At 34.5% G+C, this 14,348-nt stretch overlaps 1 protein-coding gene across 7 annotated transcripts in view; it reads left to right on the top strand.

The window, feature by feature from the left end:
* The window catches only part of lqf (epsin homolog lqf), a 75,710-nt gene extending 63,000 nt beyond the window's left edge, over positions 1-12,710 (top strand). For all 7 annotated transcript variants that reach the window (XM_067757208.1, XM_067757209.1, XM_067757214.1 and 4 more), the window contains 2 exons: positions 4,197-5,165; positions 11,564-12,710. In XM_067757208.1, the coding sequence (XP_067613309.1) occupies positions 4,197-5,165; positions 11,564-11,629 (1,035 nt within the window). In that variant the 3' untranslated portion in view covers positions 11,630-12,710. The remainder of the gene's footprint in view (positions 1-4,196; positions 5,166-11,563) is intronic.
* The last annotated feature ends 1,638 nt before the right edge of the window (positions 12,711-14,348 follow it).

Raw genomic sequence — 14,348 nt, 5'->3', positions numbered from 1 at the left:
GAGCACCAATATACAATCGCATGCAACAAGTCCTGCTCATCATAGGAAGGTGGTGTGATAGCAAAGGATCGCCTATCCATTCTAACAAAACCGTCTTAGTGACTTTTATCCGGAGAAAAATCTATCCATGCCAGAACCATCCCTGGGTGGCAACAAGATCCGATTTTCAATAGAAGGAAAAAAATACCTAGGGGTTACCCTGGATAGAACCCTCACCTGGAATGCTTATCTACCTGCTACCTTAAATGAAACAACAAGGGCTTTCTTTGTCCGCACTCGACTCTATGACAAAGCATGAGGGCTATCTCCCAAAATGGTATACTGGACATTTAATACTGTTGTCAAGTCAAATGCTCCCCTGCTCCTCTAGTAAGATGAGCGAGACCACGCAAAAAAGAGCGATAAAAATTAAATAAAGTCCATCGACAACTTTGTATTCACATAACATTCGATGATACCTCCACTGTTGTTGCTCTTAGTGCCTTGCGCTATTCTTATAGAGAAAAAGGCAAACCTTGCTGAACTAAGATTTCAAAATATCTATGAGCTAAAGAATGGAAACATTACAGGACATACGGCAGTAATGTGGAAATTCATAGGGAATCCCGTATTTTAACTACGTGATGCAATAGACCCTACGCTCGGAATCTCACGGAATTTTCAGGGAACCCATATACTGACCCTGAATCAGGGGCCTGATTCACAGATGAATCGAAACTTGGTGATGAAAAAACGGGAGCTGGTATCTATGCGCCGAACTTTAAGAAATTGATGCCAATGGAATGCTAACTTTTTATTCCCAGGAAGAAATTCATGCAAAAAAAGTTTCCGGTAGGGAATGTCTACGAAAAGGCTTATATTCGTAGAGTATCCTATTCGGAGATTACCACCAGACCACCTAACCAAGCAGGGTGATACTTTAGCAGAATTCTATGGTCCAGAGACCTTCTGTGGACTAGAAAACAAAGCAGTTCAGACAACACTGGATTTAATGCCTAGGGCAATGGCAGGCCAAATTGTTTATACTCCCAGCAGCGTGAGTATCAGCCATCTCATTAACCTAAGCAGAGAGGAACTCCAAACCATAGGTACCATACGGCATACTTTAGTCTAGGAAATCAGCTAAGTAAGTTAAATCTATCCAATTTGTCGCTTTTGTGAGCTGGAGTACAAAAGGCCGGTTCACTATCTCTGCAAATGCGTCAATCTGTCAAGACAGAGACTCTTCCATCTAGGTGGCGTGATTCATAATCCCTTCGTGATATGGGGTAAAACGCCTGAAGAGGTACTTAAATACATTAAAAACTTCCGCATTCAGTAACAGGCTGAAAGGCCAAGTACAATAGAACTAAAGAATGGTCGCAGTGCATCGATGCCTTATAATAATGAAGAAGAGAATAAGAACTTAAATGCAAAAGCCCAACTTTCTTGGTTCTTCACAATATTTTCGAAGCTTTTTTGACAAAAAACTCCCACAAATCTTTTATTCGTAACGCAGAGTGAAAAGCGGGTGACTGGTTGAAACATGTCTATTCTGGGTGAGTTAAATATATGAAATCGGGTATATGTACGTACTAGGTGCATGGGCCTCTAAGGGTTAAACGTGTAGGCGTTAACTGTATGAAAGGAATTTGCAATATGTTATGACATTACTTTTGCTTTTTAAACTTTGTTATTTTATATAATTTAGAAGTGATTGCTTTTAGTTCCTATATAAAAAAATATACTCTGCTTAAACGAGAATCTAATTTTAAATTATTTTAATTTACTCAGTTGAGCAGAGCTCACAGAGTATATTAACTTTGATTGGATAACGGTTGGTTGTACAGGTATAAAGGAATCGAGATAGATATAGACTTCCATATATCAAAATCATCAGTATCGAAAAAAATGCCATTGAGCCATGTCCGTCCGTTCGTCCGTTAACACGATAACTTGAGTAAATTTTGAGGTATCTTGATGAAATTTGGTACGTAGGTTCCTGGGCACTCATCTCAGATCGCTATTTAAAATGAACGATATCGGACTATAACCACGCCCACTTTTTCGATATCGAAAATTTCGAAAAACCGAAAAAGTGCAATAATTCATTACCAAAGACGAATAAAGCGATGAAACTTGGTAGGTGAGTTGAACTTCATAAAAATTTTTTTTTTAAAGTCAAATTTTAACAAAAAATTTAATATCTTTACAGTATATAAGTAAATTATGTCAACATTCAACTCCAGTTTTGGTGAAACAAAATGCAAAAATTAAAGAAAATTTCGAAATGGGCGTGGCTCCGCCCTTTTTCATTTGATTTGTCTAGGATACTTTTAATGCCATAAGTCGAACAAAAATTTACCAATCCTTGTGAAATTTGTTAGGGGCTTAGATTCTGGGACGATAACTTATTTCTGTGAAAAAGGGCGAAAGCGGTTGAAGCCGCGCCCAGTTTTTATACAAAGTCAACCGTCTGTCCTTCCGCTCGGTTGTAAACACGATAACTTGAGCAAAAATCGATATATCTTTACTAAACTCAGTTCACGTACTTATCTGAACTTACTTTGTATTGGTATAAAAAATGGCCGAAATCGGACTATGACCACGCCCACTTTTTCGATATCGAAAATTACGAAAAACGAAAAAATGCCCTAATTCTATACCAAAAACGAAAAAGGGATGAAACATGGTAATTGGATTGGTTTATTGACGCAAAATATAACTTTAGAAAAAAACTTTGTAAAATGGGTGTGACACCTACCATATTAAGCAGAAGAAAATGAAAAAGTTCTGCAGGGCGAAATAAAAAACCCTTGAAATCTTGGCAGGAATACCTTTCGAGGTATTACATATATAAATAAATTAGCGGTATCCAACAGATGATGTTCTGGGTCACCCTGGTCCACATTTTGGTCGATATCTGGAAAACGCCTTCACGTACATATACAACTACCACCACTCCCCTTTAAAAGCCTCATTAATACCTTTAATTTGATACCCATATCGTACAAACACATTCTAGAGTCACCCCTGGTCCACCTTTATAGAGATATCTCGAAAAGGCGCCCACCTATAGAAATAAGCCCCACGCCCTTTCAAAATACTCACTAACACCTTTCATTTGATACCCATATCTTACAAACATATTCTAGAGTGACCCCTGGTCCACCTTTATGGCGATATTTCGAAAAGGCGACCACCTATAGAACTAAGGTCCACTCCCTTTTAAAATACTCATTAATACCTTTCGTTTGATACCCATATTGTACAAACGCATTCTAGAGTCACCCCTGGTCCACCTTTATGCCGATATCTCGAAAAGGCGACCACCTATACAACTACCACCACTCCCTTTTAAAACCCTCATTAATACCTTTAATTTGATACCCATATCGTACAAACACATTCCAGAGTCACCCCTGGTCCACCTTTATGGCGATATCTCGAAAAGGCGTCCACCCATAGAACTAAGCCCCACGCCCTTTTAAAATACTCATTAACACCTTTCGTTTGATACCAGTATTGTACAAACGCATTCTAGAGTCACCCCTGGCCCACCTTTATGGCGATATCTCGAAAAGGCGTCCACCTATAGAACTAAGGCCCACGCCCTTTTAAAATAGTCATTAACCCCTTTCATTTGATACCCATGTCGTACAAACAAATTCTAGTGTCACCCCTGGTCCACCTTTATGGCGATATCTCGAAACGGCGTCCACCTATGGAAATAAGGATCACTCCCTTTTAAAATACTCATTAACACCTTTCATTTGATACCCATATCGTACAAACAAATTCTAGAGTCAACCCTGATCCACCTTTTTGGCGATATCCCTAAATGGCGTCCACCCATAGAACTATGGCCCACTCCTTCTTAAAATACTCTTTAATACCTTTCATTTGATACACATGTCATACAAACACATTCCAGGGTTTCCCTCGATTCATTTTCATACATGGTTATTTTCCCTTATGTTGCCACTATAGCTCTCAACTGAGTATGTAATGTTCGGTTACACCCGAACTTAACCTTCCTTACTTGTTTTTATATAATTTTTTCTTCTACTGTTAAATATGTCTCTTCTATTAACTCTTTTTTCTCTTTTACATTATTATTTTTTTTCGTTAATATGAAAATGCGTACGCATTCGCAACTCGAACTTCGAAATTTGAACGCAAAAATTACTTGTTTCATTCTTCTTCGATACAATAAGCCCTCTAGAAACTACTTTACTACTGATTATGATAGTGATGTGTTTAAAAGTTTTCAAAATATGAATGGCGTCAAGAATAACAGCACCAATAATAACAACAACAACAAACAAACTTTGCAATATTCAAAAAGTGATTATGATGTCTTCAATACAACATTTGGCGCTACAAATGATTTTTATAATTATAACAACAACAACAGCAATAGCAACACTAGCAATCGTCTCGATGGACCCTATCAATTTCAAACACAAGTACAAGTTCATAGTCAAAGTGTCGATAATATACGTAATATACAATTAACCACCAGTGATAGTGATACAGAAATCAATGAGTCAACATCGATTACGACGCTACGTCAACCACCAGCTTCAGTATCAGCAAACGATTTCAAAACCACAGCTACCATAAATCATCACAACTTACAACAACCAGCAACACTCGCTCCAACGATCAATCAATATCAAACTTTTAGTGCTGAGTTTAATGGCGGTTTGAATCAAAATTATGCAGCATCTGTTAATAATTTATTTAGCAATTATAACAGCAATAACGCGGCGACATTATCACGCTCTTATACCTTCGATCAATCAACAACTAATTCAGCCAACTTATACCAACAACAACAACCAACAGCACCTTTAACAACAAATTATAGCAATGCTTTAACCGCCGCTTTGGCTGATACGCCCGGCATAAAAATCACACCTGCGCCAGTGCTGGCATCTTCAGTTTCGTTTGGTAGCTATGCTGCGCCATCTAACAGCGGCGGCGGCTTTGCTGCTGGTTCTGGTAGCGCTGGTGCTGTGGATATTGGTTTTGGCTCAGCTGGTGGTTCCTTATTCAATTATGGTTTCTATGATGTAACTCCCGCGCAGAGCCTTCACACAAACATCAACACTAATTTGACTAACAACAACAATGCCATGTTTTCTGCATCGACACCATCTTTGGGAAATTGCAAACTGGAAGTGAGTGTTTGAAAGCCCCAAGAAAAGCAGAAAATCGAAATCGCTATGAATGCTAAAGTTGCAAAGTTAACTCGAAAGTTTTGTTGTATTAAAGAAAAAGTGTTGGATAATGCGTGCTGTTTTATATTTGAAAACCAGTATTTTTTGTTGTTGTTGACTTTTTATTGCCATATTATGCAGTTGCTCATGTTTTTCTTTTTAAATATTTTGCTGTGTTACTCTTAACAAAGTTTCTGTTTTTCTTGATTATTTATAAAAGTAATTTTGTTCATTGCATATTTGAGTTAACTGTTGTTTTTGCTCGTTGTTTTAGTTTAAGGTTAAGTAAAAAGTATTATTTATATCCTTTTTGTTCAAGATTTTGAAATCGTAGGAGTTGTGTTTGGCAATCGTACGTGTGTAGTTGTAAAGATGTGTACACCTTACACAATTCGGTCCCCATTCGAAATAAAAGGGTTGTAAAAGGCTTCCCCCAAAATTTGAGCATTTTTATACTCAGCTTGCTTTGCACACTTTGATTGGATAACGATTGGTTGTACAGGTATAAAGGAATCGAGATAGATATAACCTTCTGTTTAAGCGACTTAAACTATGAACATTTTTCGTTCGTTTGTTTCAGTAGCCATTGAGTGTGCTTGTAATTCTCAACTGGTTAGTGAAATATTCTAAAGACATAGTTTGAGTTTTAATTAAAATCGAGGTTCTTCGGATGGTGTGCTAATACATCAGAGCCCAGTGCTCGCCTCCATATCATACTTTGAAGGGGTTCTTCAAATAGAAGATGAGGTGGCTCATTAGAGCAAAACCTCAGAGTGCCCAACTCTCGCCCCAAATTAAATAAATAGAGGTTTTTCTTGTAGAAAATGGGGTGCCAATACCTCAGAGCCGTCCCGTGCTCGCATCCATATCACATTTAAAGGGTTCTTCAAATAGAGGATGAGGTGGCTCAGTAGAGCGAAGCCTCAGAGCCCCCCAGTGCTCGCCCCCAAATTAAATAAATAAAGGTGTACTGATGCTATGCATCCTCCCATGACTTAAATACACCAATAACACTAAAACTACCCAACTCAATAAATGGAATACATTAAATCAAAAACCCCATAAACTCAATACAGTCCATTAATAATAATAATTTATAAATTTAAAAAAAGGAATGCTTGGTGGGAGTTGAACCCGCAACCCCGGGCGTTTGGTCGGGTACGTCAGCCACTGTGCCACGACTCATACGCTTACAAGCACATAAAATTACTCATTTATAACTCTTATTAAACTGCTCGCCCTCAATTGCCCAAAGCTTAGACACCTTCCATATATCAAAATCATCAGTATCGAAAAAAAAAATTTGATTTAGCCATGTCCGTCCGTCCGTCCGTCCGTTAACACGATAACTTGAGTAAATATTGAGATATCTTCACCAAATTTGGTACTCGAGCTTATCTGGACCCAGAATAGATTGGTATTGAAAATGAGCGAAATCGGATGATAACCACGCCCACTTTATATATACATATATAACATTTTGGAAAGCACAAAAAACCTGATTATTTAGTAAATAATACACCTAGGATGTTGAAATTTGACATGTGGACTGATATTGAGACTCTTGATAAAAATTTGAAAAAAAAAATGTTTAAAATGGGCGTGGCACCGCCCACTTGTGATAAAATCAATGTTACAAATATTATTAATCATAAATCAAAAATCGTTAAACCTATCGTAAGAAAATTCGGCAGAGAGGTTGCCTTTCCTATAAGAAATGCTCTGAAGAAAAATTAACGAAATCGATTAAGGACCACGCCCACTTTTATATAAAAGATTTTTAAAAGGGTCGTGGACGAATAAACCTATATCTTTGCAAAAAAGAGCTTTATATCAATGGTAGTTCATTTCCCAAGTGAATTTAAAATAATAAATAGGAAAATTTTCAAATTTAAAAAATGGGCGTGTCACCGTCCCTTTTACGACTAATGTTTCGGGAGCCATAACTCGAAGAAAAATTAACGGATCGTAATAAAATTGGGTACACAGATTATAGCAGAAATATTTATAGAAAAAATGGACGAAATCGGTTAAAGATCACGCCCACTTATATATAAAAGATTTGTAAAGACTAGGATAATAAGCTATAACTTAGCAAAAAATAGTTTTGAATCAATGATATTTCACTTATCAACTTTTATTGTAAGAGGGAATGGGGAGACATTTTTCTTTTAAACGGACGGTGCCACGTGTTATGTAGAGAAGTAATTTATCTGAAATGAAATATGCAATTGAAGCTCACGTTGAGTATATAATGTTCGGTTACACCCGAACGTAGACACCTTTACTTGTTTTTTTTTTTAATATTTTGTTGTGTTACTCTTAACAAAGTTTCTGTTTTTCTTGAGTATTTATAAACCTAATTTTGTTCATTGCATATTTAAGTTAACTGTTGTTTTTGCTTATTGTTTAGTTTTAAAAAGTACTATTTACACATATCCTTTTTGTTCAATTTTTGGAAATCGTAGGAATTGTGTTTGGAAATCGTACGTGTGTAGTTGTAAAGATGTGTACACCTTACGCAATTCGGTCCCCATTCGAAATAAAAAGGTTGTAAAAGGCTTCCCCAAAATTTGAGGATTTTTTATATTGCCCTTGAAAATACAGCCTAAAGTTCTATAACTCTTTCTAATGGCGTTTTGAGCTCTGCAATGTTGTAGCGATAAGGTTGCTCCCCGAAGGCTTTGGGGAGTGTCATCGATGTGATGGACCTTTGCCGGATACAAATCCGGTACGCTCCGGTACCATAGCACCATTAAGGTGCTAGCTCGACCATCTCGGGAACGATTTATGTGGCCACATTAAACCTTCAGGCCATTCCCTCCCTCCCTACCCCCAAATTCCATGAGGAGCTTGGGGTCGCCAGAGCCTCGTCTGTTAGTGAAACAGGATTCGCCGCGGATAGGTGAGGTTGGCAATTGGGTTTGGAGAAGATATATATTGCGCTGGCAACCTGAAGGGTTGCGCTACACAGCCCCTTGAATATGGTACTTTAGTCGCCTCTTACGACAGGCATACCTACCGCGGGTATATTCTGATCCCCTAACTCGCTGCAATCGTTTTCATATGTCGCTTTTTCATTTGTTTGTGAACTTAGAAGTAAAAAGAGCTACATTTCGCTTAGCAAACATAACTATATAAAAGCGACTTTGGAGCTCAAGAGCACATCAGAAGTAATTAAGAAGTAGCTTCACGCAGTTATGAACGAGAATGAAAGCTCAAAAGCGAATAAATTAAGACACCCCGTGAAAGAAGGCATTCCTCTCGTTATCCACATTGAGTAGCAGAGGATGGGGGAGACCTCCACTGAGTTTGTAGACATAGGTTGATGAAGACTTGACCTTACTTGACATCAGTTAACGCGAAAAAGGAATAGCTGGTGTGAATTGTTACACAACAGGCAAATTTGCATAGGCTCTTAAACGCCAATTAATAATAATTATAAAAAGCCAATTCGACTTTGAAAGTGATAGTCAAAAGTTAACTATGGAATGTTGGGCATTGTTGTACCCTTTAAGAAACGACTCTAAATTCTATTTTTATTATCTAGTAGCAAAGAACTTCGTAGCTAGGGAAAATACTTATACATATGCTAGCGGATTTATAAAATCTTCCAAATATTTAAAATACTATTCTACTTGATTATAACTCTTAAATCTAACTGTATTTTTACGCTATAACCTTTTTGTCCAATGTGCTCCCTTTAAAAAAAAATGTATCACTCAACATAATTTTCTTTTTCTAACATGCATTTTCTTCCTCGTAATTTATAAAAAATTTATGTATTTTGTAGCCACCAATGGAGGCTTGGAAGCTTAAATAAAACATGGGTAAACTTAATAAGTGCTTTACGAAAATATATATATATATATATACTTAACACCATGTAACTAAATATTTTGAATTAAAATTTAACTATTTTGCATGAGTAGATGTTTGCGGTGCCAATTTGATTAAACTTTGCATCAAAATAGTTTTGTTGATATTCGTAGACAATTACTAATGCTCTGAACGAAATTAAAATAGAAACTCTACTCCATAGTTGGAATGAGCACTGTTACTGCAATTTATTGCTAAAATATAATGTAATATATGTACATATGTATATGTAATATTAGTCTGTACCTGCATGTTTAATTAATATTACCGTAAGTTTAATTTATTTGTTTATTTTTATATGTACATATAATAGTCATTCCAAATCAAATCGGCCATTGGTTGAAAGTTGGTTTAAAGTTTTCGTTTTATGAATAAAAAAAATATTTGTTAAAAAATTAACACAAAAAGGACTATAAATAAAAATAAGAAAACATAAAAAAATTAAATTAAATAAAAAAACAGAAATTAAATAAAATAAAAAACAAGGACCACAAAAAATCCACAATAAATAAAAAAGGAACAAAATAAAAAGAAAATTTAAAATAAGAAAATAAAAACAGAAAATAAAAAAATTAAGAAAGAAAATAAAAAGTTAAACAAAAAGTTTATAAAAATGGAAAAAATTAAAAAAAAAGTTATAAAAAAAAAAATGAAGTAAAAAATGCACAAAAAATAAGAAAATAAAGCAATACAATTTTTCTTTTCCTTTTTTATGGAATTTTTATTCAAATTTTTTTATTTTCTGTTTTTTGTCTTTCTGATTTTGAATTTCCTTTTTCGACTTGTTTTTTTTTTACATTTTATTACTTTTTTTTTGGTGTTTTCACTTTATTTTTTATTTTTTTTGTTTTTGTTTTTAATTTTATTTTAAGCAAAAAGAAAATAATAAAAAAATAAGAATAAAGAAAAAAAAAATAATAAAAACAAAATAAAACAAAATTAGGAAAAAATAACAAAGTTAAATAAGAAGTTCATAAAAAAGAAAAATGAAAAAAAGTAAAAAAAAATTGAATAAAAAATGAAAAAAAAATTAATAAAAAAAATTTTAAAAATAAAAAAAGGAATGAAATATGAAGATATAAAAAATTAAATTAAAAATCCATAAAATATAAGAAAACAAAAAAGCAAATAAAAAAACAAAATAAAGTAAAATTAAAAAGTGACAAAAAAACAAAGAAAAAATATTAACGAATTTTAATAAACACTAAATTGAAAAAAAAAAACCAAAAAGAGCAAAAAATAAAAGTTAAAAAAAATAAAAAAAAAGTTTGCAAAACAGAAAAAAATTTTATAAACATAAAAAAAAATTAATTAACTAAAAATAATAAATTAAATGAAAAAACAAAAAAAATTATTATAATAAAAAAATGTATAACAAAATAAAAAACATGAAACAAAAATTAAGATTAAGTCAAAATTTAGAAATAAAACAATAATGTTACAAAAACACTCACAGGGTTAAATGCAATAACAAAAAATTTTTATGTACATAAAAATAAAAAATAAACGTGTAATACATACATACGTATTTATGTACAATAGACTGGGTCGATTTATTAACCGATATCGCGCCATCGATTTTTCGATAGGATTTGGGCTCAGGAAAAAAGTTCCACTACGCATACCAAACAAATATAATTTTCGAGCCTGCTAAATATCACTTTTTTGACTTTCTTCCGACTTTGATTTTTAAGGTTTTTTTCATGACCTACTAAAAAAAATTTCATTTGATTGTAAAATTTTCATGTATACCCTGTCCGACCCAAAAATGTCCGCTAAAAACGTTTTGAGAAAACCTTAAAAATCAAAGTCGGAAAAAAGTAAAAAAAAAATGAAATTTCGAAAATTATATTTTTTTGGTATGCGTAGTGGAACTTTTTTTCCTAAGCCCAAATCCTTTCGTCCATACAAAGCGACCCACCCTGATGTAGATACAGCGGCGAACAGAAAACTGGAGACTGTTAGACCTCGTCAGTTACAGCAGCACGTCCTGTGTGCGTGTCCTGCGCTCGGCAGGTCAAGGCTCCAGCTTTTAGGTGCGGCAGAGTTGCCAGATGTCAAGACAGCAACTAAATTAAAAACGAAAAGAAATAAAACAAGAATTGAGAGATTTAAATAAAAAAAAAATAATGATAATAAAATAAATTAAATAAATAAATAAATAAATAAATAAAATGTTAAAAATTAAAAACGAAAAAAAAACAAAAGTATTAAAAAAACTTAAAAACGAAAAAAAAACAAAAAAATTTTACAAATCTAGAAAAAATACAACTCAGAAAAACTGAATAGAAAATCAAAAACGAATATAAAAAGAAAAAAATTTCATTAAATCAAATTGAAAGGTGCCGATTCAAATATCCTTGAGCGTTTTGAGATGGAGTGAAAAGTAGAAACTTAGAATTATTTACACTATTATTTTAAACAAATCTCAACCGATTTACTAATGAGGCTTTGTTGTTCAATTTCTTTTTTAATTACAGAATAACAACAATATGCCTTGGATGAATACGGAAGCTGCATCGTCGTCGAATCCATTCTTATCGTAAACTAAATATTTTTTAAATGCGAAAATTTTTATTGGGCGGGTTTTAAAAAACAGCGAGCGCTACTCAGTTGAAAGAATAAAATAGTTCTTTTTTTATATATACATATATATACATTTACGCATAGACAAAAACAAAAAAAAAAAGCTACGAAAAAAGAGTGTAAATTTAATATATAAGTATTATAATTGTAATAAATGTTTGAAAACAAGCTGTTAGTTCCGTTGCAGTTGAGAACGAGGAAGCTAAAAGAAGAGAGAAAAAGAGAATGACATAAGAGAGTGAAAGCGCAACATGCTAATGAGAAGGCGACAGAGCGTGCTACACAATTCCAGCTCACGAGGCAAAAAGCTTTATAAACACGTTTGAAAACCAAAAATCTTGAAATAATGTAACTCTAAAATTTAATTATTTTGCTTAAGGAACAGATGGTAATTGCTCTCACTGCCTATCATAGAGTTGCCATTCACCATTAACAAAAAACAGCACGCGAGGCCCACTCTCTTTTCCAAGAAAACAAAAAAAGTTGCTTGAGACAGCAAATCAACAAAATTTAAAAAATTCAAATAAAATAAACACGAACACACACACAGACTATGTATACATGGCTGAAACGGCATGCAAAAATTAAGCTGAGCAGAGTCATATGCTACATATTTACTATTTAAATTTATAATCAATGCTGTTTTATTTTTGATTGCAATAGCTAATGAAAATACAACAAATTGTAATTGTTTAAAATATTTAATCGTTGTAAATTTTTTTTTTTTTTTGTAATTTTTAAAAACTTAAAATATCTGATAAAAAATTATTTTTATATATCTGCAACTTAATATGTATGTATGTATACTACCTAATTATTATCATAAATTATCACTATGTAAACTCTTCTTTAATTGTACGTACAATAATGCTCTATGTGTTGCAATTTATATCCAGAGAGCGGAAAATTTGTGTATGTTTTTTTTGTTAATACCGATTGTGCGATCAACCAACGAGACAGCTAACTAAAAACAAATCTTATGTATACAGTACTAAACCAAATAAAATAAATAAATAATAAAAAAATAGATAAAGCAAAAAATATAGTCTCCGTTGTACGAAAATTGACAACATAGAAACATACTGTAACGAATTTAGTGCAATTCCTCTTATTTGCAACCTTCTGTTTACGTTCGTATCGCTAAACTGTTGAATGAAACATTCCAGTATTCTGTATTACAAAATGGTCTTTATAAGACTACTTTGAAAGTACTGCGCAATCAAACTTCACTTCGCAACTGATAGCCCATGCCACAGCTGGTGCTGCTTTTATACTCTTCGGTTTCCTCGTTCGCATACTTCTAGGCGTTTCTCCTTCTAGAATTTACTATTTGTTTACCAGCTATAAACTACAGATGAACGTTTATAGCTTCTCATATGCGCGTGTATATGTGAGTGATCTTCGACCGATGATTGCCAACTTTTGGTGAGTATCTCAGATATATGCATGTGTTTGTGCATATCTCACCGCTTGTATGTAAATATGTGTAGACATAATGATTGATTTGTTTATGTAGATACTAGTGACTGCTTAGTATCGGCTTAGAGATGATAGTATCCCTTAGTGTTGCTAATATTTGTCACACTGCCTTCCACCTAAGTCTGATCGTCCCGATCAGACAAATTTCCTGATCTAAACGCCGTCAGCCTTTCCAGATGAACCACCTTAATTTTGGTTCGTGGTTTACCAATGGTTTGAACGCGGTAAACTACATCGTTGATCCGTTTTACAATTTTGTATGGGCCTTCCCAGTTACACTGCAATTTCGGGGACAAATTTGGATTTCTTGACATTTCTCTCCGCATCGGCATATATCCCAAATTTCAAATCAGCTGGCAGTCGAAGGGCATTGCCAAAAATTACTTTTGCAGGGGTTTGGCCCGTTGTCTCATGCACTTCTGATCGGTAAGCCATAAAGAATAATGGTATGCGGGTATCCCACTCTTTTTGGAACTTGTCCACTACTTAAGTGCTCCTCCAATGTTTTATTGAATCGTTCCACCATACCATCGGACTGAGGATGTAATGCAGTTGTCCGTGTTTTTCGAATGCCCAATGATTCACACATTTCCTGGAACACAGCTGATTCGAAATTCCTGCCTTGGTCAGAATGTAACTCTATTGGTACACCATACCTTGCAACCCAATTGTTTATAAACACTTCTACTACTGTTTCCGCTTCTTAATTTGGGATTGGGTATACCTCTGGCCATTTGCTGAAATAATCCATAACCACCAGTACATATTTGTTTCCGCAGTTGCTAGTAGAAAATGGACCTGCGATATCCATAGCGATCCTTTCAAATTTCGTACCTGAGTTATATTGCTTCACCTGACCATGACTTCGGGTTTTGGGCCCTTTCGCTCTGCTGCAAACCTCGCAGTTCGCAATCCTACCAGTGGCCGACTGACGGCAACGAACCCAATATAACCTCTGTTTAATCTTCTCGAGCGTCTTCGTGATTCCCAGATGACCTCCGCTTGGACCATTATGTAGCTCGCTGACCACGTCAGGAATCATTTTCCTGGGAACGACTATTAGTTTCTTCTTGCATCGACCATCCTTACTCTCCCATAGTCGATGCAAGCAACCGGATATCATTTCTGAACTGTTCCACTGTGCCCAATATGACTTCGCAATGGGACTCTCTGCTGACATCTCCTCTCTGTGTGGTCTTT

The sequence above is a fragment of the Eurosta solidaginis genome, chromosome 5 (genome assembly GCF_040869045.1).
Source record: "Eurosta solidaginis isolate ZX-2024a chromosome 5, ASM4086904v1, whole genome shotgun sequence".
NCBI lineage: Eukaryota > Metazoa > Arthropoda > Insecta > Diptera > Tephritidae > Eurosta > Eurosta solidaginis.
Note: the sequence above shows the minus strand (reverse complement) of the source record. Positions and strands in the feature narration are given on the sequence as shown.